At 42.3% G+C, this 25,827-nt stretch overlaps 1 protein-coding gene and 4 non-coding genes across 6 annotated transcripts; all 5 read left to right on the top strand.

Moving 5' to 3' along the window:
- On the top strand, positions 1-25,827 carry NOP58 (NOP58 ribonucleoprotein). 2 transcript variants are annotated; one of them, XM_074146022.1, is made up of 15 exons: positions 1-137; positions 4,037-4,113; positions 5,855-5,907; positions 7,746-7,870; positions 8,888-9,024; positions 10,178-10,242; positions 11,515-11,649; positions 12,549-12,694; positions 13,646-13,772; positions 14,445-14,608; positions 15,319-15,453; positions 16,731-16,792; positions 19,316-19,449; positions 24,672-24,772; positions 25,492-25,827. In XM_074146022.1, the coding sequence occupies exons 1-15, from the start codon at positions 93-95 to the stop codon at positions 25,546-25,548; spliced, it is 1,563 nt and encodes a 520-aa protein (XP_074002123.1). In that variant the 5' UTR covers positions 1-92; the 3' UTR covers positions 25,549-25,827. The 2 variants fall into 2 exon arrangements, with proteins under 2 accessions (XP_074002123.1, XP_074002120.1); XM_074146019.1 differs by having other exon boundaries at positions 24,672-24,785; positions 25,472-25,548.
- Positions 6,182-6,270, top strand: LOC141463590 (small nucleolar RNA SNORD70). The gene has a single exon (XR_012463240.1). It is a non-coding gene; the product is annotated as a small nucleolar RNA SNORD70 (small nucleolar RNA).
- On the top strand, positions 10,817-10,904 carry LOC141463583 (small nucleolar RNA SNORD70). Its single transcript, XR_012463233.1, has one exon. It is a non-coding gene; the product is annotated as a small nucleolar RNA SNORD70 (small nucleolar RNA).
- LOC141463586 (small nucleolar RNA SNORD11B) lies at positions 12,800-12,883 on the top strand. Its single transcript, XR_012463236.1, has one exon. It is a non-coding gene; the product is annotated as a small nucleolar RNA SNORD11B (small nucleolar RNA).
- Positions 13,942-14,027, top strand: LOC141463585 (small nucleolar RNA SNORD11). Its single transcript, XR_012463235.1, has one exon. It is a non-coding gene; the product is annotated as a small nucleolar RNA SNORD11 (small nucleolar RNA).

Raw genomic sequence — 25,827 nt, 5'->3', positions numbered from 1 at the left:
CGCGCGTGTGCTTGACCGGGGGGGTCCCGTCCGCTGCCGCACGTGGCCGCGCCCCCGCCACCGGGGCCGCCGCCGGCCTTGCCGCTGCCGTCATGTTGGTGCTGTTTGAGACCGCCGCTGGCTACGCCATCTTCAAGGTGAGGCGCGGGCGGCCGGGTGCAGGGGGCGGCTGCTGCGAAGCAGAAGGGTGGGCCGGGGTGATGGCGGGAGGAGCGCTCCGGGCGTGCGCGGGGCTTACGGGCGCGGATGGGGGGACGGGTGCCCCCGCGGCGGGCGGCTCTTGAGGGAGTCGCTTCTGGCGGTGGCTCTGTGTGGTGCCGCCGGGGCTGGGCGGGTGGGAGCGAAGAGGCCGCGTGGAGAGGGAGGCCTCGGTAAAGAGTGGCGGGGAAGGGGCTGCAGCTGGAGTCTGAAGGTGCTTGGGGGGAGGAAGGGGGATTTCCTCGGTGCCGAGCATCACCCGTGGCGCTCAGTTCCTCCCGCCCGTAGAGGTGGATTTGGTAGGAGGGCGTCCGCCCCGTGGCCGTGCCCCTTTTGGAGTCTCTGGGCTCGGGCGTATTGACCTGTCTCTTCCCGGCTGTGCCCTCGCGGCTGATGTTCCAGCAAAACCTTGTGGATGCGGGAAGAGTGTGCGTGGGAGACAGGCAGCGCTTTCCCTGTGCGGGGTGCCCCGGCCGGAGCGCCTCTCTAGGCGCGGGACTCCTCTGCCGGCTGGGCGCAGGGGCGGGGTGAGCCTGCCTGCAGGGGTAGCCTGTGGTCCGGCTTCCCTCGCTCAGCTGCGGACGTGCGCTGGGAGGAACAGACCGCTCCGCAGGGCTCTGCCGGCCTCCTGGTGAGGTGCCTCAAAGGCTGCAGTTTCGTGGTGCTTTGAACAAGTCTAAACTAGAGCTGCTACCGTGCCGCGCACCCCTCCGGCCTGTTCTCTTGCTTCGTTGTTGATGCCTGCATGGTTCTACCAGCTTGTTCTTAGAGTTTTATCATAACACTTGTATTTTTTCCCTTCAGGCTTTTTTTTTTCTGGGTTTAGCTTAGAATCATAGAATTGTCTTGGTTGGAAGGGACGTTTAAGATCATTAAGTCCAGCCATCAACCTAACACTGCCAAAACCACCACTAAACCATGTCCCTAAGCGCCACATCTACCTGTCTTTTAAATGCCTCCAGGGATGGCGAGTCCACCACTTCCCTGGGCAGCCTGTTCCAATGTTTGATAACCCTTTCAGTGAAGAAATTTTTCCTAATATCCAATCTAAACCTCCCCTGGTGTAACATGAGGCTATTTCCTCTTGTCCTATTGGTTGTTATTTGGGAGAAGAGACAACCCCCACCTCTCTACAACCTCCTTTCACATAGGTGTAGAGAGCAATAAGGTCTCCCCTCAGCCTCGTTTTCTCCAGACGAAAACAACCCAGCTTTGCCCATCTCTGGATGTGCTTAGCGCCTCGATGGCTTGTAGTGGGGGGCCTAAAACTGGTGGGGGCTGACCAGTGCCAGAGTACATGGGAGTGATCACTTCCCCTAATCCTGATGACCACTCTTTTCCTGATACAAGCCAGGATACTATTGGGCTTCCTGATCATACTGCTGGCTCGTAGTCAGCTGGCTGTTGACCGATGTCTCCAGGTCCTTTTCTGCAGGGCAGCTTTCCAGCCCCTCTTCCCCAAGCCTGTAGCAAATTGCAGGTGCAAAGAGAAGCAAGGTGCTATTTTCTTTTGCCCTGGCCTGCTGCAGAACTACTACTTGGTGCTCTACAGAGCACTCTGTTCACTTCATCTGCCCTGAAACCTTTCCTCTTCATTGAGGTGCAGCTGGGCAATTCAGGCAAGGAGGAGTTCAAGACATAAGCTTCGGGGGAAAGACAGAAATACTTCTAAAACCAGATAGCTTCTGTCCGTGTCTCCCCCCCCCACACGCTTACACAGCAATCTCCCTGGAGATGTTTTGCTCTCTGGATGTCCACACTTGAGTAGGCTCAAATCTCTTGTGCAGTAAGCCAAGGCCTTTTCATATTTCCCAGGAGCCAGGAGGAGCTGAAAATAACCCACATTTTAATTTCTGAAAGCAGGATAGGCATCAGGCAAAGGTAAGAGGAGTGGCATAAAGAGAAAGGAAGAAACGTGTGTAGAAGTGTCGCAGCACCCTGGGGCGCGGGGTCGGGCTGTGATGTGTGTGAGAGCAGCTAGAGGGCACCAGGCACCAAGGAGCAGTGTTCCGAGGCTGGGAAAGACAGCGGGCTGCAAATGGTGTCTGGGTTGATTGGGAGAGGTCAAAACTGTCTGCTGGAGCTGAGCAGAAGTAGTATTTTATTAAAATATATGTTTTGATGTAAGCTTTGGTTTTCTATGCTGATTCTGTTTTCAGCTGCCGAGGCCAGATGCGCTGAGCCCCAGCTGCAGTGCACTTCTGCAGGTCAAGGTGCTCAATCATATAGCTTTTCTTTCCTAGACAGGATAGCTGTTAAGTGGCAAAGTTGTGTCATTGTTACACAATCTGTATCAAAATATTCTCTGCAGAATTTAGCGCTTTTTTTTTTTTCTTTTTAAAGCAGTCTCTAAAGATTGTTACTGCTGGGGTTTTGTGCGGGGGTGTTGGTTGGGTGGTTTTTTTCCTTTCTAGTTATTTGAAGGTTGGACAGAATTTGTGCTTCTGAATTTTGGGAGACAGTCATGGTTTCCCACTTACCTTTTCAGCAGTGCCCATAGGTGTCCATTGCTAGCATAACTGTGCTCTGCCTTATTGCCTTGGTGATCAAGAACTGCTGTTCTCTTCAAGCTGGGTAGCTTTCAGGTATTCTCTTGCAGGTGTTACTCTCATCAGAGGAGCAAACAGTCTAAATAGTAAGGGCAAACAGGGCATAACCATGTTCTAGGTCTTAGAAGACTTTCCAGTGAGTCTTAGTATCTTGTGGGATACAAAATACCCATAGGCATGTAATTTCTTTATGTAACCTTTATTTAGGAGCTTCTATGTCTGTATTTTTCTCTAAGCATCTGTGTCTGTTTATAGATGCTGAAAATTCTGTAGGCCTGGGGATGGGAGAAATGAATTGGAGCAAAGAATCAGCAGGCTGAGGAAAGGAAGAGCTGCCCCAAGATTTTTCTGTGCCTCAGAGTCCTGTGGGAAATTAGTTAGTATGTTTATTTGCTCAGCTACTAATTGAGCTTAAAAAAGACAACCTCCTTTGACCTAGGTTTAAAAATCTGCAAGGGAGCAAAATCTCATAATCCCAAGAATGATTTCTGCACTGCACCAAGTCAAATTGCAGCTATGTTGTATTTGTGTTGTGGGGACAAAACTGCAAGATTTTTGAGTGAGGTGTAAAGAACATAATGTTGTAAAGATATGTTGACCATACTATTCCCCTGAGCGCTTTTCTAGGAATTTGCAGTACGCTGTGTTTTGTGAAATGTGTGTAGGCTCTAGGGGTATAATTGTTACTCTTGTGCTGTTTAAAAGCTGAAGGGGATCCCCTTTCTACAGAGATGGGATTAAGCCATTGCTGCCTCTTAGGCACAGCTGATTACCAAACTGTGGTGAAAAAGTCATCTTTATAGAGTTGTTCTCTTTTGTCTTGGGCTAGCTCAGATTAATGAAAATAACTTGTGGGATCACTCCTTCCTGTTAGGCATCCCAGACATGTTTGTGTTTTCCCAAAGTAGTGGCAGGTTTGGTTTTGGGTCACTGGGGTTGTGAATGAGTCCTATAGAGGAGGTGGAGCAAGCCCAGTTTTGATAAACAAGGAGAGGGTTTTGCTTTGATGTGCAGGTGCAGAAGGACCCAGCCATTATTGAGCAACTTCTGTAATTCAGTTGAAAGTAAAAATACTGTAATATTGTGTGTATATAAGTAGGATAAAGTTGCTGAGAGAGAACGATGAAATTGGAGATCACCAAAATTAAGTTTGTTGAACAGAACAGTATTAACTTCCAGTGGCTGGATACACTGCTTTAGGTCTTCTCTGCTGAATTCAGGGTTGAAGGTCATTCAAAAGTGCTTTAAATATAGTTGTGTGGGTCTTCTGTGTTTGTTTTTTTCTACAGGTTCTGAATGAGAAGAAGCTTCAAGAAGTTGACAGCTTATGGAAAGAATTTGAAACTCCTGAAAAAGCCAACAAAATGTAAGCAGCTTTATGTGGGGATAGTAGCCTGGCTTTTGGAAGGACAGGACTGCCTATAGTTATGTACATCTGAGGTTCAGCAGGAAGTACTGATTTTTATTTTTCAGTATTCTAAAACCTAGAAGCTCTGAACAATGATAACATGAAGTTAGATGCTCAGAGAAACTTAAAATGGAATATCTAAGTGAAAGAAATAACTTTTTTTTTCTTGCAGTGTAATTAAGCTGCAGAAGTCATTACCATGTGCCGCTGAAGCAAAAAATTGAATTATATTTTAAGGAGATCTGGATGCTTTGACAAGAACATCCAAGCTTGTAATGCTGAAACTGGCTGAAATGACAGGGTTTTGTGCTCTCAGGAAATTACTAAAAAGAAAAGTTTAATCTAGCTGGAACTAACAGCATGTGAATCACTGTAAACTGAGAGTCAGTCTTGTTGCCCATGCCATCAGTGAGTGTTAGCACCACTGTGTAGCTGCACAGGGATTGCAGTGTCCACTGACCAAGTTGGCCTCTCTAGCAAATTGCCCTAAAGCTGGGGACAATGGTGGATTCCTTCCAAGTCTGTCTAGACTGTTTTTATTGGAAGATTTCTAACCAGCTTTGGTTATAATGGATACTTCTGAACAAGCTATGCCTTGTGATTTGGATTTATCCCGCTCTGTAACAGTATTTAGAGAAGAGGCCAGAATATCCCACATCTGCCTGTTTGTAGTGTTGTTAATCTTGTCTTGGAAACATCATCTTGGCCACTTGCTGGACAGGATGTGGCTCTTAATGGATCTCTACTCTGATCAAAGTAATTCCTGTCTCTCCTGCCTTTCTGAAGAGGCATCGTTATAAGCCTAGAGCTTCTGTTGGGCTCTGTGAATGCTTAACTCAAGCATTCAGCTTTATCTGTGACCTTGCTTCCTTTGCAGATACTTGACTCACAAAGAGCAGTGGTTAATCACAACTGGGATTAGTCAAATGCCTGTCCCTGACAAGGAATTTACTGGATTGAGATAGTCTGTGGTGTTGATATCTAGAGTTACAGTTAAGAAGCTATGTGAGGGGGAGAGGGAAGCTGGGCCTAAGGATCTGACACAGTGTGGTTAAACACTGTCCGTATGATTTTTGGCTTTGGTCAACAGTTAGGGCATGGAAGAATTTTCTGTTGTTTGTTTAAGCTCAGCTCAGAACTTTTACTCAAACATCTAATTACAAGGAAGGACTTGAGGATTCATGGGCAATGAATCAGTTCGATTTTAAAGTCTTTGGAGATGCATTTCGTTGAAAAACGTGTTAAATCTGAGTGGTGCAGGCTGTGCATTCCACAGAGGCAGAAGGTTCCCTTTTGAAGATGAGTGGGGAAGATGCTATCACCAGTCAATCAGCAGTGACACCTAGTTAATCAGGGTGCAGTGTTGAAATTTAAATGGATGATGCCTGTCTTTAAATATGAACTACAAAACCAAAAGGGGGCTTAAGTTTTTCTGATTATGTTGGTCCTAGAAATACTAAATCAAAATTCCTTTTTTTTTTTTTTTAAATAAAGTTTGTGGGACCCAGCTGAAAAGTCACATCAGACTCAAACTTAATCAGCAGGTTCTGTTTGAAGGGTCTGGATACTGAACTCTGCTCTCTTGCAGTCTTAGGGAGAAGAGGGGAACTATAATAGCTGAGGCAGGAAAAAAAACCAAAATGGTTCTAGCATCTGGTTTATATACATTTGTTTACACGCTTGTATTTTTCTTCTGTAGAGTAAAGCTGAAACACTTTGAAAAATTCCAGGACACAACAGAAGCACTTGCTGGTAAGTGAGTTGACACCATTCTTAGAAAAAAAAAAAAAAAAAAATATTCTTGTCATGCACTAGTTCACTCATTACTCACCTCTGTCCCTGCTCAGTTTCGTAGTTTTTAAATCACAAATTTTTCAAAGTCAATTGTGTTTGTTGCTTTATGAGGCCATCCATCCAGTCTGTAGTGCAGTAGAGATTTAATGAAGTCTAGTTTCTTTTCATACCATGCTTATTTCCCAAGCAGCTCACTAATGAGCACCACGTGGAAGGTTTTGACTGATATATGTAGCCTGTTGTCAATGATGGATTCTTGCTGAAGCTGAATATAACTGATTTGAGCCAACATTTCGTCACTACCACTGAGACAACAGGCAGATATCAGAGTACCTATATTATTACAACTGCACTTGTTTTGTGGACATGTATTATGCCCGTGTTTTTTCAGCTTAAAAGAAATTCAGGCATTTAAACAAAACGGAAAGCCTTGTATTCGAAAATTTTTACTAATTCAACACACAAATGCTTGATGCTATGGACTAGATTGAACAGAAATGATAAATGTTTTAGCTAGTCATTCAGAAATGGTGTGACTATTACTGCTGAATATGCTGTATGACATCACTAGGTGGATATTCCAGGTCTAAAGAATGGATCTTCATATTCTGATGTGGTAGGGGATACCTTATAAAGGAAGCTAAGGAAACAAGAATAGAGGTCATGCAAGTGAAACAACTGAGATTGAAGCTGCTGTATATTCCTCTCCCTGGCATATTTTTTGGATTATGTTGCGTTTGCATTGGTTTGGATTCAGATCACATACAGTTAGGCTGATTAAAAAAAACAACCCACCACCCTCACAGAAGAAGACAACAACCCACCCACCCCCCCAAAAAAAAGTCTACTACTTTGCTTCAGGTTTACTTATCTGAAATGGGAGAGATTATTCAGCCTACCTATATTCCATTTATTTTGAAGGAAAGACTATGTATGTGGATGTTTTAAGTGCGTTAGAAACTATTGGCCAGCTTGAAAGGTGGAAACTTAATCTCCATTGTAGAAAGTTTGAGAGGAAAGTCAGCAGGGTGCTTAGGCTTTACCCTTACATTTCATTCAGGTTCTGGAAATCAAAAATCACTGCCTTCTGCTCTATTTACTGTGATGAAAATGCTGCATCAACCACAGAAGTTCAGTGGAGCACAGAGCTGACCTGCAAAGAGAGTTATATAAGTGCCTGCTTAAAATACATTGTGTGGGATTGTAAAGCTTTTACAGATCTATTAATACTTGAGAATGAAGAATGTCCCTTTAAAATTCTTCAGTCTACATGCTGTATTAAAAAAGTCCATGTCTGACCGCCCAGTCAGTGTGTTTGGCATCATTCTTTGCTGGGCTTTAGATAGTACATTATCATCATCGGAGGATGCAAATAAGCCATTACTCTATTTAGGATGTAATGTTTGCTGACTAAGGGACCTGGAAAATGGTTTGTTAATTAAATGATACACAAAGTGTTCCCATGTAACCCTGCCTTTGGAAATGTTAAACATGTATCTAAAGCATATGGCATACTCTTTGTAGAAATCCTCAAACAAAATTGACAGAAATAGAACTGAAACCACATGGAGAAAGGAGAGGCAACTGGGAGAAGGGCTTTTGATTTAGACCTCCAAAGGAGCAAGTATATAATTTTCTTCTATTTCAATTTTAGCCACTGCATGGCGAAGTAGTATTGCAGCTCACACTGCAGCTACTGTGGGCAGTTAAAATAAAAATACCAAGTCAGGAATACTATTTTTACAGGTTCTAGGAGGGGAAAGAAACTGCATCTTTTGTCTTTTTGTTTTATACAGCATCAACAGCTCTTGTAGAAGGCAAGCTCAGCAAGAACTTGAAGAAAATTCTTAAGAAGATAGTGGCAAAAGATGCCCATGAACAGTTGGCTGTAGCGGATGCCAAACTTGGAGGTGTCATAAAGGTGATAACTGATTTTGCCATTCTTCCTTTTGTCTCGCGCTACTGAAATGTTATAGTAATTTTTCAGAGATTTCACAATGTTAGCAATAGATTACGCTGCCAATGCTGTGTTTGCAGTGTGAAAATACCTAATCCTGTGAGCAAATGTGTACTGCATGCATACTGGGAAGATGTCTTGAGTACACAAGTGAATGATATGGTAAAAGTGCACTGAGGTGTTCAGGTTTGCTTGACTTCTCTCTTACAAATTGATTAGAAACCCTGCAGATTAAAAAATTGATTTTCCTAATAATGCCATCCAGAAAAAAAAGGTGAGGAGATGGGAACCAAACAAGAAACCAGCCAGGCAGACGTGCTTATTCCTCAGCGATAGCGGGGTGGTGACTTATGGTCTTGTTGGGAGTATGCATCTTCTGCCTTCTTCAGTCTAAAGCAATTGTGCACGACCTTCAGTCCTTGCCTACCAAAGCAAGGAAGAGTACAGTAGAGGTAGACTGCTTTCTTCAGTGTCTCCTAGGTGTCAAATACCGTGTTCCCATCTCCTGTCTGATTGCTCCCTGTTCCACCAGAGAGCAATTTTGCTGCTGACCACCTCCTCCTGCTGTCTTGGGAGACTGATGTAAGCTGCAAAATGAGGAGAATTAAGTGTTAAAGTGAATAATACCAAGGACTTTGAACTAATTACTTGTTTTTATTCTCTGAAAAAGACCCAAAGCACCCACCCTCAACCTCTGAATTTTTTTCTCTGTGGCCAAACTGTTTCTAGAAAACTGCAAAGTCTCAACTCTTCAGTTCCAGTGTCTGCATAGCAGGTGGAGCATAAGAGAAATCTGCTCTTCAAACTGGAATTGCTACTCTGCGGGAACTGGGGGGTATCACTACCTTGAGTATAAAAATGACTGAAACTGTTGTGTGATCACAGGATTGCAGTGGGAAAACCAGGTATAATGAGATGGAAGAAGGGTAGAGGAATGTCATTGTTGTGCCTGACTTTGGACCATTGATTTCCATCCTGCAGGACAAGTTGAATTTGAGTTGTATACACAGCCCGATGGTTACAGAGCTGATGAGAGGAATTCGCTCGCAGATTGAAGGGCTTATTACAGGCCTCCCTTCTCGAGAGATGGCAGCTATGTGTCTGGGTCTGGCGCACAGGTGGGTTCCTAGAAGAGCTCTATTTCATCCCATGTCTGTCTCACTCCTGTGTCCTTGGCTACACTGTGTTGCTTCAAGAGTCTGAGTATGTGATGTGGTCTCATACTCTGTAAATCAAGGCACGTTTGTATCTGAAATCTTGTTTTATAAATGAAGGGCTTTCCAGTTTGCACCCACACTTTCGGGAAAGGCTTCATCTTCACCCAAAGTTGGTAGCTTTCCTTTGCATGTTATGTACTTCAGGATTTGGTTGGAAATGTCTCTGTAGCAGTCAACTGGGTCATTTAAAACTCCGTTGCCACTGAGAGACAAGGTGAAGACATGAATTGCTGATTTTTGCCAGAATAAATACCCATAGAATACATGATGTAAATGTTAAAGGCAGAGCTGTCTTTCCATCTTGCTATTGCTGCCTTTTAGGGTTAGTGGAGCAGCAATTAACTATAAAGTTGTTGGATCAGCATGGGGTCAAGCAGTCGTTCTAACATGAGTTTGTTCTGTCCATGAGCCATTGGCAAGTTAGCTACAGCAAAGCAGGTCTCTAATTACTTAAACATAGATGCATGTTTGCTTAGAAAATGGGCATTAATATTGAAAAAGGACTTTGAAGATGCAAGTCCTCGTTGATATCAAAGTGTCTTTTAATGTAGCATACTGAGAAATTTTGAACATGCATTAAAGCCAGATGGTAATGGTCTTTCTCAGACAGTGAGTATCTGTTCTGGGAAGTTTCTTGTGTTGCTTTACATTAGAGTTGCTAGTATTTGCTACTGAGTAGGTACGGTTTTGTGGATTACCTCCAGCTGCTGCAGAACTGGAAGTGCTGTTGACAAATACTTTTTGTGGGGAACCATGCAGAAAGAAACCAACAGCCAATTTCCTGCCACAGCACTCATGTTCAGTCTGCTGCAAGATAGCCTTAACTTTCCCTTTCACTCTGTTTGTGGGCTACGTGCATGTACACATGTTGGAACTGTTGTGAAACTTGTGTCAGTGTGGCTTCTGGCCGCAGGGGAGAGCAACAAGTGGCATGAAACTGAGCTGGTTTGAATGAATGTATGGACAGCTATTTTATGTAAAATAGGAGCAGGTGAGGAGCTGCTCTGCAGCGGGATGTCAGGATGCTGATAAAACTGTATTTCTGTCTCCTCAGCCTTTCCCGATACAAGTTGAAATTCAGCCCAGACAAAGTAGATACCATGATTATCCAGGCAATTTGTAAGTATCTTTAGAGCTTAAATTATTAATGGATACATCTTAGGAGAGCTGACTTCTTTACATTGGTTACAGAAAAGTGTTGCTGTTGATTTCCTCTTAGCGTGTTTCAGTAAATTGGGCCTTGGTGTTCAGCTAGGCATATGGTGTGTTTTCTTGCTAGGGTTTCCACAAGCAGGGACATTTTTAGGGTGATGAAAGTAAACTGACGTCCACTTTTTCTTAGCATAGAGATCAGCTGAAATACAGGCAGTGTTAATTCTGAGGACTTCACTTCCCAACATGCATCCCTTCGGAGCAGTGTTGTGAGAATGGGCAGGACAGGATTTTCTGACCACTTTGGTGGTATCTTACACAGAGGGCAATGTAGAAGGAGGCTCTTATGTTAGGTTTGTGAAACCCATTGCAGTGTGTAATGCTGCATTCCATCTCCTTGCTTTCTTAATGGTAAACAGACTGAAATTGTAAATGCAGCTGGGGAAGCCCATTCCTTGTTTTTCCTTGAAGACATCCACATCGTAATCGGCATGCTTGCTGTGAAGCAGTGGTGAGGAATCCTGTTTGGAATATTAATTCCCAGACTGTTGTCAATGATGAAACATAGTTAAGCTGAAATTAATGATTTAAATCAGTTCCTTCGTCACTACCACTGAGACAACAGATGGGAATGTTGGTATTGCGTTAATGGGAAATATTTTAGCCTCAGGGCTCTGTAGCAATATATGCTGTGGGTGTTATGCTCTTATGTTGTAAATTTGGTTATTGGTCATATCTGGTAAATAGTGAGCCCGATGAATTTGTGTTAGGTATATTTATACTATTATGGCAACTAAAGGTCTTAATACAATCTTCTAAATCAAATAATTGAATACAAGATCAGTTTCTCACCATTAAAATGTTTTTCCTTAAAGTTTATTAGATGGCTGAGTTTTACATCAATCTTATGTGTAGCACTTTGGCTGACTGAGAGGAATAATAACTGGCTGCTGCTCCCCTTCCAGGGGAATGTGCTTTACAGCTGTTAAAGGAGCCTGTCCGAGGCAGTCCCAGTGATGAAACTTTCAGGCCACACGCATGGGAATTCTGATGTTTCTATAATTTTGTGCCTGGGATTATGCAGTTCTCTGAAAAGTGAAAACTTCTAATGCAGCTTATGTTTCATTCCAGTCCTTATTGGGATAAACTACTTCAGTTTATCTCCCTTTACACTATTTAAATTTGTTGATTTGAGAGTTTTCCAGTTTTAGAAAAAAAGTCCATTCTTCTTTTTCTTAGCACTTCTTGATGACTTGGACAAAGAACTGAATAACTACATCATGCGCTGTAGGGAATGGTATGGTTGGCACTTCCCTGAACTGGGCAAAATCATCACAGATAACCTAACATATTGTAAATGTGTGCGGAAAGTTGGTGAGTAATAAGGAAGCATGAGCCTGGAGAATGTTGCATGTTAGTATGCAGTGCGTTAATGGCACTGATTTGTAAACCAGCCACTCGTGACCCTGTATACAATCCTACCTTCAGCAGCAGAGTGAACAGGGCCAGGAGAAAAGTAGTGTATGCTTGCATCTGTATGTTGGTGCAATTTACCATTTTGAAGCTTAAGAGAAAGCTAATACCATATAATTGGTCAGTTCTTCATGGACCACCAGCATATCTTTTTAGAATCACAATTAGTCAGCGGACCAATTGGGAAGTTAGCTGCCAAAAACTGATCTAAAGAGAATTGCTGCCTTTTTGTAGGTGTTCTTGGAGACTACAACTGCTATAATTATTTGTAAGAGCAGAAAGAATGACTGCTATAATATGTTGGACACTTGCCTCACCTCTTAGGCATGTGCTTTGTATTGGTGTTTTGTTTTGTTTGTGGGGTTCAGTTTTGTTTTTTAAATAATGAATTTTGCAGTCCAGAGAGACTTGTGGTTTTAAGGGAGCTTTTTTCCCAATTGTAGGAAGAATCACATAGGTTTGGTTAGTGGTAAATGACTGCTTGCTTCCTGGAATTCTTTCTTTGTAATCTCGTGCCTGAAAATTTTTCAGCAAGCAGCTACTGAAAAGGTGAAGTATGCGGTGTTACAGAATAAGGGCTTTTTTCTAGTTTCAAAGTTAATATTTCCAACAATTCTCAGCTAGCATAAATGTAAAGTCAGAACATTGACGTATATTTTGGGAGTTTGGAATAGGGTGACAGCAGACTTGACTCACTGTTGTTATTTTGGCCTTTTATCGCCGTCTGTTTCTGTGCTTTTTTTTTTTTAACTAGTTCATCTCGCCCCCAGCACAAACATGCTTTCATTTGTCCCCCGCAGGAGACAGAACCAATTTTGCCTCCTCTGATGTTTCTGACATCCTACCAGAGGAGATTGAAGAAGATGTGAAGGCTGCTGCTGAGATTTCCATGGGGACAGAAGTATCAGAAGAAGACATAAACAACATAATCCATCTCTGTGATCAGGTATGTATGCGTGGATGAATAGCAATAGGAACTCCACTTTAGTTAGCCATATCGGAGCCTCTTCTACCAAGGAGAGCTTTTCCCAGGGCGTTGCTAATGCACTTGTGATGGCAGTGATGATTCCTATATTGTTGCTCTCCTGATGTACAGACATGAGGGTGCACAGTCACTACCTCATCTGAGCCATCTCAGACTGTTGATATCTGCACAGTCTTCCAAAAGTGGCAGTCTTACTTTTGGGTGGAATTTTGACATCATTGTGCTTTTAAGTCATTGAGATAATGGTACTGTACAGCCTCTTAATCTGTCAATTTTGAAGCTAGGTGATAAACCCTGGGTTAAAAGTGGAGCACCGAGGCCCCAGAAGAATTAGGAGCCCTATCCTGCTTTCATCTGGACTGTATGTGAACCCCCTCTGACTTAAGTGGTGCCAGTTGAATCCCTTTGTGACTTTACCAGGGAGTGGCAGGGTTAGGAGTTCCTGTTCTTGGTCTAGACCAGGCTGCTTTTTTATGTGCATTCTAATTGTGTGTATTTGTATGGAACAAGTAAAGAGCATTTATCCCATTTCAAGAGAATGGTGGCAAAGATTTATGTGAAAACTGAATGTTCCAGGGTTTTGTCCTAAAGAAAATGTCCTTACTAAGTATTTTTGTTCCACTTCGCTGTCTTTGGCATGTTGTCAGCTCCTTTATCAGGAGCTTTGCTGAGAAAATAAGTTGCATAAGGGAATGAGCAATGCAGATCCAGTACACTTCATGGATGGAGCTCTGCTCTGGGAATATGCCCTATATAAAGCTTTCTGTAACTCTGGCTCAGGGCCCTCTGTGCATTTTGTTAGTCTCCTTTATTGAAATTCTCAGCAGTGCAATAGCATTTTGATATATTTAGCTCTTAGTATTTGTTGGTCAGCTAATACTGATTCCTCTAACACAACTCTGTCTGTGCCAGGTGATTGAAATCTCTGAGTATCGGACACAGCTGTACGACTACCTGAAAAACAGAATGATGGCCATTGCTCCTAATCTCACTGTCATGGTGGGCGAACTGGTTGGAGCAAGGCTCATTGCTCATGCAGGTGGGTTACACTGATCAGTGTAAATAAAGCTCAGATGACCTCATCAGAGGTTTTCTCTGAGGAGCTGGTCAGCTAAAAGCATTATGCAAGGCCCTGATGAACAATCTCATGGTAAAGGGGAGGGAAGGTAGCTGTTGAGGAATCTGAGAATACCAGCATGAGCTTGGTAGTAGTCTGTGATGATGCAGTTCTCAGTTGGCCTGAATTCTTTTTGGAATATGAGGGCAACTTAAGTCACTACCTCTTCTGAGACACTTGCTGAGCCTCCTGCTGGTAGTCCAGTCACTTCGGAGGTAAAATGCTGACAAACTGGCATTAGGCTTTTATAGTCAGACTGGCTGAAGGTAGCAGCCTTATTTCAGTTATCTATGCTGCAGTTCTGTGATGACACATTCTTGCTGCCAGACTTTGTCAGGAGTAGGCATTACTCCAGTGGAACATGTTTTATTGAGTCAGCCTTCTTTCCTGTTGTTGAAATCAGACTAAGACACAGTTAGTTGAAGCATGAAAGACTGAAATGGCTTATCTGTCCCTCAGGAAATAAATATGAAGCAGCTCTCATAGAAATAGATGGCTCTGAGCTTCCTACTTTTGAATAATGTAGGAATCTAGCCTCCTGCTTCTCTAGCTGCACCTCTGACAAATTACTGTTGTGGTGTCACCTCCTTCTAGGTTCCCTCTTGAATCTGGCAAAACATCCAGCTTCAACAGTTCAGTTGCTGGGTGCTGAGAAGGCACTCTTCAGAGCACTGAAGACTAAACGAGACACACCTAAATTTGGCCTTATCTATCACGCTTCACTAGTGGGACAAACCAATACCAAAAACAAAGGAAAGGTGAGTTGCAGAATCATTTACCAGCTTGGCTTTTTCCAGAGCATGAATGTCTGGTTGATGAGATGTCTGGAGCTCCGCAATGAGGCTCTTTCCAGGGCTTGCTTTACTGTATTGCTTCATGGTTACATGGAAAATGCCACTCTCCTACAAATTTTTGGATGTCATTCATTCCTGTTTGAAAAAGTGAGTGGGATTGTCCATTCAACACATCTGAGTAATAACAGATGCATTCCTGCTGGCTTTGTCATGGGTATGTTACTACTTTCTTCTTCATGATAGTAAGCTAAGCTGTTAGAGGCTAACTTAGTGTAACTTGAAAATAACTCTTGTGCTAAATGTAGTAGCTTTTGTGACTTGCTTTTAAAGACCTTAGGCTTTTACAATGCAGGTGGATGAACGTGTGTTCAATTGTGGAGAAAGCTATCCAGGCGGAAATGACACCTCAAACTAACCTGATGTAAAGGTTGGGGTAGAGTGGGATATGTATAACAAACTTGCTGTCTCAGATGTTTCCCTCTATCAAGAAAATAAGATGTTGCATTAACAGTGTTTCAATGTTAAAAGAATGATGTACTAATTGGTTTTTTGGACTAAATACTGCTAGTAAATGGTTACTTTTTTCTTTTGTCTGTGGATATGGTTTCCAGATTAGAGTGAATCATGGTCTTACGTTAAGTCTTAGCATTTAATATTCTTTTTGGCTTTTCCAGATTTCTCGAATGCTGGCAGCTAAGACTGCCTTGACTATTCGTTACGATGCCCTCGGAGAGGATACCAGTGCTGAAATGGGAGCTGAGAACAGACTAAAAGTAGAGACGAGACTGAGGCTTTTGGAAGAGAGAGGGGTAAGTCTAGGAGGGCGCTGCATGAAGCTGACAGTGTTGTTCATGGTATGATTTTCTGATGCTCTGCTTTTCCACTCAGTTGTGTGATCTAGTGTCACTCTTTTTCTGTAGTTTCTCACAAGCTTGGCTGGAATAGTAGGATTTGTAAGCTGGCTACATCCATTTGTTTGTATGTCAGTTTTTCCTGTTTACGTGCCCCTTTTCATTTACATTTTGCTAAAAAATCTTGATTCTGATCGTACCTTTACATTGTACTACATCTCTGTGTTAATTGCAAAGATGTGCTTAGTACTTCTTAGGTTCTTTCTCTTTACCTTAGAAGAGAGCGCATTTGAGTTTTCTCCCCCCTTTGTATTTTCCATCACAGTTCCCCAAAATCTGAACTCCGGTGATGCTTAGTCTTAAGGAGCTTTCTCTGTAGCTAAAGCAAGATGTTATTCTGCAAATTGCTGCATTCCTCTCCCATCACCTAATGCATATCCTGCCTCTCTATACCTGCTGTTCCATCTGTTGCCATCGGCACAGCATGCTGGGAGAACGGAAGGTTCACTTTCGTCTTTTAGGTGGCATGCCTGCTGCATGTGATGTTGTAAATGGTGACTAGGTTCAGTCTTCCAAGCTAGGAGATCTGATACTAATGCTGTAGTACTGGCATCGCTAGAACAAAAAAAGAAAAATCCAGAAAAACCTGCCTGCTCCTCCTTGAGCACTTAATGGGAGGTGATATTTCCCATGGAAATGAAAGCAAGGAGACATATTAATACCAAAACACAAACTGGTCACCTGACAAGTACAAATTCAGTGCAAGTGCAAGTCCAGTTTGTGGACTGTATAGTAGTTTTAATGTTGGCTTTATGCCAGCCGTAGGGTGATACCTGCCCTGACATGCAGTTATCCTTGCAAAAAAAGAAAGTACACAAGTTTGAGCTGGTCTTGGGAACGTAGAGGTATGATGTTGTATGTCATGTGGCTGTGGTATGTTTGATCCAGTACTAGAACTTCTTTAATTGAATTGGGCTCTTGAAGAGCAATATTCAAAAGGCATATGCCTTTCTCAACCCACGTTACCTCTCTGTCACTATTCTGCTCCCAGGTGTAAGGCTCATCGCGTACACAAGAGCTTGACCAATAATCATAGAGTGGTTAGAGTTGGAAGCGATCTTAAAGATCATCGAGTTTCAACCCATTTTTTATTCCTTTCACGAGTTGTAGAACTCGTGTTGTGAATTGTTTTCATTATGAGTAATTTGTTTTTCACTCCTAAATTTTTCTTGTAGATAAGAAGAATAAGTGGCACTGGAAAAGCCTTGGCCAGGACAGACAAGTATCAAAACAAGAGGTGAATAGTGTTTCCTTTCAGATTGGCTGAGTATAAAAAAACCTCTTCATATTTTTATTTCTGAGAAGACTTTTGGTTGTGGGCTGAGTTGACTTAAGATCCAGAAAACGTTATCTTAAACACTGATGACAAGTCCCATTGCTAATAGGAATTTCCATTTTCCCACATTTTACTGTTGTGGCAAAGCCACTGAACTGGAGAAACAGTTCTGATTTTTCTAATAGTAAATTACTGACATCGTCAGACAACAAGTATATTTAGATGCTATCATCATAGCCCAAAAAGCTGAGTAGTTTGGAGAGTTAATATGTAGCGTCTTTACTTAACGCATGTCTGAATAAATTAAATTTGAGAAAATTGGAGTTTGAATTAGTTTCTTTGACATGGAAGCTGTCTTAGTCTTGTCTTATTTTTAGAAAAGAAAAAAACACTTGTTTTAAGCAAAGCCTCATCTCCTTGTTTAGATCTTGTATGTAGTGAGTAATACATATCGTAAATAGTAGAGGGTCTGTACTCTGGACACTGTTTGAGCAGTTTATGGTGCCTGAAGTGACACTGTAAATTGCAACTGGGACAGCTGAACATCTAAGGATTGGAACAGGTTATTATTAGTCTGAGCTGTGACATGTGGGTTTTTCACTTAATTTGGTTGCAGGCTCCTTGCTTAGCTTGGCCTGCTTATTTTGCCGAGCTTTTGATGTAGAGAGGGCAACCGCTCAGCAAAACCAGGGCTGGGTGCTAGTTTTGTGAGGAAAAAATAGCACTCTTGCACCCATCTGCAGTCCCCAAACATATTTTTCAAGCCTAGCTGTAACTTTTTTTTCCATATGCTAGGCATTTCAAAGTGTAGTGATGGCTGTGATTTCTGGAGCAGCTTTTGAAAAGACAGTGTCAATAAATGAAGCATCGGGGCATATAAGGAGGCAGTAGCTTAGGAAGGAGGGTGTTGGGGAGACAACATACATGCTGGGTTTTGACCTCTTGAAATGAGGAGTCATGAATTCCTGCCAGGGCATGTTTCTACTGTTAGACATGCTCTGTAAATGTGTCTAGGCTTGGGGGAGAGACTGCAGATAATTCCTGGCTGTTTGGTTTAGTCTGGCTGTGTAAAAGGGAAACTGACTCAGTCCCTGTCAAGCTGTTCTTGTAGTACAAAAATTGCAGTACTGCTGCTTTATGGATATTGTTTGAAGGGCTAAACTACTGTTGTAAGGAGATTGGCAAGAATCTCTTAGTCTTGTATGGAACTATGGATCCTGTATGAAATATCTACATCAAAGTAATGCTTCAGAAGTTAGTTGTGAGGTAGTTTTTTAGAGGTGAGATTCCAGTGAAGTATTTCAGTATGCTTTCCAAAAAAAGAGGTGAGAGAGTGTATTACCTGTCTTTGGCATGTTTATTTGCAGATTTATTATTTTTTAAATTTTTTTATTTATTAGTAGTATTTTGACAATGACAAGGAAGCCAGTGAGCCCCTGCCTGGGTTTAACTGAAGCAGAGTCCACTGTTTGCAAGAGCCTGCGTAATCAATTTCTGTAAAGCAATATACAGTGTTCAGACCCATAAGAATATTTTCTGATACTTAGAGGATGAATTGATTGTACCATCTGTTAGCATCACCACGGGCTTCCCAGTCTGGTCACTACTCTCAGTTGTTTTTGTAATCTGTGCAAGGTAGCTACTTCAGATTCCTATTTTAGAGATATTTGGTTGCTCAGTATTTGGCTGGGGGGACAATAGTTCAGCTTCCTTCAATAGGAATTCTGTTCTGAATGAGTAAGAAAAAAGTTGCTTCATTATGATTAGATGATTCAACTGCCCCTGAAAAGGTCTAACTAAAGAGCACTGGGTTTCAGCATGGTTGCTCCTCTGTAGCCTGTAGAGGAGCTTGGGACTGAACAAAGCAGCATGCAGTGCTCAAGAAGAGGCAGTTTCAGACACAGATTAGGTATTCGCATGCCCCATAAAGTCGGAGATACAAGTGATAGAGAGATGAGCGTTACCCTGCCTTGTGAGTTGTGCCCTGTGAAGGTAATGGTGGAGGGGCAGCGAAGAAAAAGCGAAAGTAAAGCTACTTCTGATCCTATGTGTGTGTATATATATATATATTACCCTTAGGGTACGTTTATATGGGTCAAGTTGTGAGGAGCTATGTACTTGTGACCATCCACAGCTATGATAGAAGGCTTTCAGTGGCAGAGAGATCAATCTAATGGGTAATTTAAGTGCTCTGCAGAGCCTTGAACCGATGTAAACCAGAATTAAACTCTTTCTTAACTGGTACCTTCTCTTCAGATCCAACAGTTGTACTTTGTGGGGTATCTTCTGTAGTCATGGTTACTGATGAACCATTCATGTATTGGAGAAAGGGCCTCTCTACCTGTAGATGCTTTGTGAGTTGAGCAAGATCGATTTGCAAGTGTTCTCAGGAGGTTGTGTTGGAAATCTTATGTTCAACCGCAGGATCTTACCTGGGGGCTCTATCTTCTTTTTGTTACTCAAACTGACTTTTCTTCATTACAGCGAAATAAAAATATTTGACCTATCTGGTGACTCTACGCTTCCTGCTGTTTCAAAGAAACGCAAAATTCAAGAGGTGGAAGAACCAGACGCAGAGGTTGCTGTGAAAGCAAAGAAGTTCAAAGCAGAGATGAAAGGTTAGTTGCTGCATCTGTGCTGCTGGCATGTTGCTGTGTGCATCGTGCGGTGGGGCTTAACATTTAAAGCCAGCCACAATACCTGGTTATTCTTATTGGGTACGATAGTGTAATTAAAAAAAAAATTATAGTTTATGGACTGACACCAGACTGCAGTCAGTTTTCTTTAAATATCTGCTTTTAAAGAGTTGTAAGCATATAAGAACATTTTGAAACAAAACTCTACTCGTATTCTTCTTGTAGAATTTCTTGATCAGTGGGTTCATATTTAGTGGGTCTCAGTATCTTGAAGACAAAAAAGCTCTTCTCTGTAAAACCAGAACTTGCCCAGTTTTCTTCAAAGAATACTGTTTTATTCTGTATAGAAATGTTCTGTGGCATGTTTCAACATATAAGCATTGAAGGTCAGAATTTGAGGTGAAATGACACTTGGAAATTTCAGTCTGAATTTACATAACACATGAAAAAATTGTTATTCTCTGGAGAGCTAAAACTGAACTATGGCCACAGTTGTTCTTTTCTTCTCTCATAAGTTACTGTGTGAAGAAAGATTTTTGGACTGTGACTTCGAAATAATCTGGTTTTATATTATGGTTCATTTTAAGAAGCGTTCTCTCTCTTCTTTCCAGTGTGCACTTTGGCACCCCTAAATGGCTAGTACTTGCTATAACAGTGGAGTAGCTGGTGTGTAACTTGGGAGGGGAAAAAAAGGAAAAAGGAAGATGACTCTAAGTCACTTCGGTGAGACCCTGAGCCAGATCTGGGCATGAGCTACTCCCAAGTTTTGTCAGCCAGCCATGCTTGCAGCAAGTGAGGGCTGTCAGAGCCTTCCCTTTCTGCCCTTCTGTGTTCTCAAATGTCAGAGTGTAGTTACGCTGGTTCTGTACCTCCCCATGCTCAGCTGACGCTGAGGTGTGATCTTTTCACGTGCCAGTTGGTTCGCGGTGTCTGTGTTCATGGATCGAGCAACTTGTAGGAACTTAAACTTAGCTGAGAATTAAAGTTACACCAGAGGGAGAACCCCTTGTGCTATAAAGCTGAGATCTGTGCCCCAGCTTGTTCTCTTGTACTTATCATAATGAGACAAGGACACATGAGTACTTTGGAGGCTTGAACTTTGCCCGTTCAGTTTTTTGAGAATGTGGGTGTTCTCACAGCTACTGCTTTTGATAATCTTTTGAACTTACTTCCCTTACTGTAGTCTCAGAATTGTTCCCTTGGGCTTCCCTTGCATTATCAAAGCAAGTGTTGACATCTCATAGACATAAGCTGCTCACAGGTGATATATTACATTAATTTCCAGCCTGGTCTCTTACAGAATGAAGAGGCTGTTTATGTTCATAAAGATACTATTTAATCATTCATGCTTTTATACACAAAACCTGCTTGTGTTTGCTTCCTTTGCTTTATTGAGCACTGATACTTCCTGATCTAGGGGTTGGGTGCAGCTTAGCAGGTATCCTTGAGCTACCAAGAATTATATGAGCAGTAGACAGTGTTGAGATTACTTGTAGACTACTGAAATCTGCTGGTTGTTTTGACCTGAAGTACGGGATTCAGATGTGTTGCTTTTCTGCCTGAAAGAGTAGGGCATCCTTCAGATGTGTGGTTCGTAGCTCCTGTCTTTTCCCAGTTCTTCATGTAAACTGGGTCATTTTATTTGGCTACTTGGGTATTAGAACTAATTGTAGCCATTGCTTCAGGCTATGGAAGAAGTGTTTTCTGAGAGCTAATTTATCTCGTATCACCCATATGCAGAATGGTTTGGGTTGGAAGGGACCTTTAAAGATCATCTTGTTCCAACCCACCTGCCATGGGCAGGGATGCCACTAGACCAGGTTGATCAAAGCCCCATCCAGCCTGGCCTTGAAAATCCCTTCAGCCTGTCCTCTTGAACCCTTTAAAATATCACTGCCCCATGTTTGCAAATTCTTGTATTTGACCACGCAGCAAAGTACATGGATTTCCCTGACACAGGCTAGACAGACCATGACCTTGCTCTTTTCTGGTATAGTTCGTATGACTACACAGTGTGCTAGAGGCGGGGTGGTGGTGGTTCAAGAAGTTGGAGTAGCTCAGTAAGTTCCATAATACATAGAAGAGTGAAGAGGAGGTCCCATCATTAAGATTTACATTGCATGTCCACTTGAACATGCATGAGCCTTTAATTTCTGCTGTTCTTAGTTCTATTCCTTTTGATGAAGTGCTCTATTAAGCTTTTCCCTGGTCAGAAATTACACATCCAGACATAGTATTGTAAAAGAAGTCTCTCCCCCCCTGCTTGTCCATGCTGTTTGTGCAGCTGCATGATAAATGGGAGTAGTGGAAAAGCAGTCCAGAAAAAAAAGGAATTCTTCAGGGAAAAAAAGGAGTTCTTCAGCCAGATCAATTTTGATCCAGTGTGTATTACAAGAGGAAGGTAAGGGACAGGAATAAGCTGGGAAGCTGCCACTGAGAAGTGATGTGTCAGACTACTGCTTTAGTATTTGTTGTAAAGCGGGACAGTATTTTGAATTGCGCTAGCCTGAAATGTAAAGGTTACTGCAAGACGAGATGCTTGGTGTTTTCTCTCTCCCTGGTTGGGGTGTGGGTACGGCAGGACTTTGGGCAGGAACTGCCGGGGGTTTGGGAGTGAGGTATGACTTCAAACCACTTTTACCTTTTGCACCTAAAAAGAAACCAAGTGGAAGGATACTACCTGAAACAAGTTATAATCCACTTAAGGAGCTGTCTGTTAAAACATGTTTTAATGGTGGGGGAAGGGAAATAGGACAGGTATTTTTGTGACTACAGTCTCTGGAATTGAATGTGGCTAGACAGAATGCATACCACCAACAGAGCTAGCCAGTGCCCCCAGTGAAGTGCTCAGCTTGCATTTAAGCATCAGGATATAGTAGTGGCTAGTCACTTGGAAAGGTCTCTCTTGAAAAGAGAAATACCACCTTAAATTAATGAAGTGAACACTGCAAGACACAAAGCCTTAAATGACAGCAATATCGTGACACGGTGTCTTTATTGATAGGCAATGTGACTTGATTCTGTACACGTGGAGAATCGTGGAGGAGGGAGGGTACATCAGGCTGGTGTGTAAAAGCTTAGTGAAAACTGGTGGAAAATGGGTAAGTGGAACTATTGCTGGTGATCACCAGCACTGCACAGGGCCATCAATCAAACTGCTCTTCTGGGTGCTTCTTTCTGTGCCTCGGTGCCTGACAGTAAGAGCTGTTGGCTTTCTTGTCAGCTGCTGTGTATCACAGAGAAACCCCACTGGGCTTGAGTGACTTAGAAGTGTAGCACCCAGAGAGGAAAGACCAGCACCCCTGGAGCCTTTATCCTCATTCTGCCTGGGTACAAATACATGAAGACTTGTGATGAGCTTTGCTAGAAAGCAGAACTGAAATCTTCAGGAAGGCGTCTGCCGCTAGCTGTGAGAAGTGACAGCGCCTATGAGTCCACAGTGTATCATCTGCGGTTGTAAATTGCGACAGGTTCCGCTGCGTGGTGTGTCAGACTTAATGACATGTAGGGTAATAACAAGAAGTTGTTTTTCCAAGGTTACCACCCAACATTTTGCTTGAAAATGCATAGCTTATCAATCCAGCTGAGTGAAAATGTGTTGCATAGCAAAATGTTACGCGTATGCTCCTGTTGTGCTGTATGGCTTTAATGTAGTTCATGCTTATTTTTCAGCTACTTCTTATTTCCCTATGTTATACATAGGGAGGTGAGGAGACTTACTTTTACACGTGTTTTGAATGCCTTATGCTTGCACACTGTTCACTGTGAATGATGTGTATGACAGAATCCACTTACAATTATATTTACCGGTTCCTTTATCTGGAATCCTTTGCTGTTTTGCTTCTGGCTTTTTTTAATGTCAGAAAACTGCATGTGTTAGCTGGCTGTATTTTCCTCTAGACATGTCTAGAAATCTTTTACCCTGAAGCCAATTTTTTTGTCTGAGGCAAAGATTGAAGTGCATTTTTGACTCTCATAATCCTTCTGCTGCCTTGAGGAACTAATCTTGTGACAAAGTACAGTCAAGATGTTAGCAGGTTGTGTGTTTGGCGGTTTTTATAATCACAACTGGTTTTGTTTCTCTTCTTTTTGGTAAGTGGTAAGTGAATGTGCTTCAAAATGAAATTGATTCATTTTTTTGGGGAGTACAGTGAGAAAATTACTTCTTGAGTCACACCTCTAGTACAGCAAAATTTACAAACCATGAACACCACTGGTTTCAGCATCTCAGTTTTGTAGCTACTGAAGGACAATGGTTGCTACGTCATGAACTTGCTGATGAGTACTACATACTGAGAAAACTTGGTATCCGGCACTCAGTTGTGCAAATAAATTTAACTTGGGTATGCTCCAGTAACAGCCTGGCTACTGCATATGCTGTCAGTGTAGTAATTATTTCTGTTTGGTTTCTTTACCTGGAGATTCCTAAGACTGTGGTATGTTTTCTAGAAAATGAGTGGTAAATCATGGTGCCTTTACCACTGTGATTAGATAGGCCAGCTGTTGACGAATAGCTCTGAAAAATAAGAGGGCATTAGTAAATCTTCCCTTAGGTTAACATTTCTCTCAGCTTATGTAAATAATTGAATTACTGTCTTCCAGGACAGGAAAGAGTTTCTGCTTTTGCATTAAATGCTTTATGTTAGCTCAGCATTAAGAGATTTTTGTTTGCCAGTCTAAACTGTTAAGAAAACCGGTCTGCTTCTTAGCAAATTCCCAATGTCAAGATAGGGAAATCAGTTGTGAACAAATTACTGCTGGCTGAACACATTTCTAATGTGGATTTTAGAGTCCTTCCACTGCTCTTGCGATGCTGGTGAAAATATTTACCAAACTGTGGACAGTCTGTTTTCAGAAAGAGTACTTGAAGATAATTTGGCAGACAAATGAAAATACGTAAGCTTGCTTTAAACTTTGGGAGCAGCAGGAGTGGTGTTTGCACCAGGTGCGTATAGTGCTGTCTGAACATTGTCACTTGTGTCTTAGGTAGTTGGATATTTTGATTATAGCAGGGAGTAGATAAGGGCAAAGTGAAGAGGAGATAGGTGTAGAGAGATGTAAAGTAGTAGTGGTGTGGTATTAAGCATTTTGCATCTGTACTATCATCATTGCATCCTCTCACATCTCATAGAAAGCTTTTCCTTTTGCCTTTTACACTTTTAACTGACAACCTGCCTTTCATTTTGCTTCCTTCTGTGATACAGAAGAGACAACTGTAGAAGATGATGAACCTGTCAAAAAGAAGAAAAAGAAAAAGGATAAGGAAAAACAAGCTGAAGAAGAGGAGGTGGGCCCCGCGGTTGAGGTGAGGCAGAATTGCACAGCCACCTGATCCCTTATGGGAATGGATTATCTACAAAACATACGGAGGGAGGGGGAAAACATTATTATCTGTATAACCCATAGTATGCAAGGACAGTTTTGCTATAGTAACTTTATTTCATTATATTCATGACTGTGATGTCCAAGAATATTTGCATTACAAAATAGGGTCTGGGAAATCTGTGGCTAATGCCTCATGTCTCTTCTCTCTTTCTACATGCTTTTTAGAGCAGAGGGTGTCCCTTAGTGCCAATCCACAGGCATCTGTCTAGTGTTTAAGACCTGTAGGGAGCAGAGGCTGTACCTCCTGAATTGATGAAGCATCATTTAGTGCCTCCAAGCAACAGTAGAGTGCACGAGACCAAACCAAACTAGTTGCTCCGTTTTGAAATCCTGTTCTTAACGTGGGATTTCATTTTCTCCCTTCTACTTAGGGCAGCTATGCTGCCTGAAGCAGTCTGACCACAGTGCTGAGCTGTGAGCAGTGTGGCAGACAGCACAGCTTCTCTTGTCCGCTGGCCCGACCGTGCTGTAAACATCGAGTACATTAGCGGTAGAGGAAGGGTTGTGCTCTCTTGGGTTATGCTTTGCTGAGTGTGGCAGCTGCTGTGATGCTTTGAGTGTGAGCTCGGTTGCCTAGCTACATGTGTTGCTTTGCTTCTCCATTATGGTTTGTTCATAGCAACATTTGTTTGTTTGCAGAATACAGAGAAAAAGAAGAAGAAAAAGAAGAAAATGAAAGATGAGGATGAAGACTGAGGAGCAGGGGGAAACATGGCCTTTGGACAGCTGCTTCAGAGTGGCATTTCTTGACAAAATTCTTTAGCCTCTCGCTGGAAACTTAACTTCCCTGTGTTGCCAGAGGGCAAGAAGATGGATTTGATAACACTCTTCTGCCCCTGGAACAGGATACCCCGGTATCTCTGCTGCTTAGGAGGATTGCTGTATTTTTGCAGTTTCTTTTGTTGAAAAGCTTGCAGTAGATCCTCTTTTCATATGCAGTCTCCACTGATAAGGAATAAAAACATTTTTACGGAG

Source organism: Numenius arquata, chromosome 3 (genome assembly GCF_964106895.1).
Source record: "Numenius arquata chromosome 3, bNumArq3.hap1.1, whole genome shotgun sequence".
In the NCBI taxonomy this organism is placed as follows: Eukaryota; Metazoa; Chordata; class Aves; order Charadriiformes; family Scolopacidae; genus Numenius; species Numenius arquata.
Note: the sequence above shows the minus strand (reverse complement) of the source record. Positions and strands in the feature narration are given on the sequence as shown.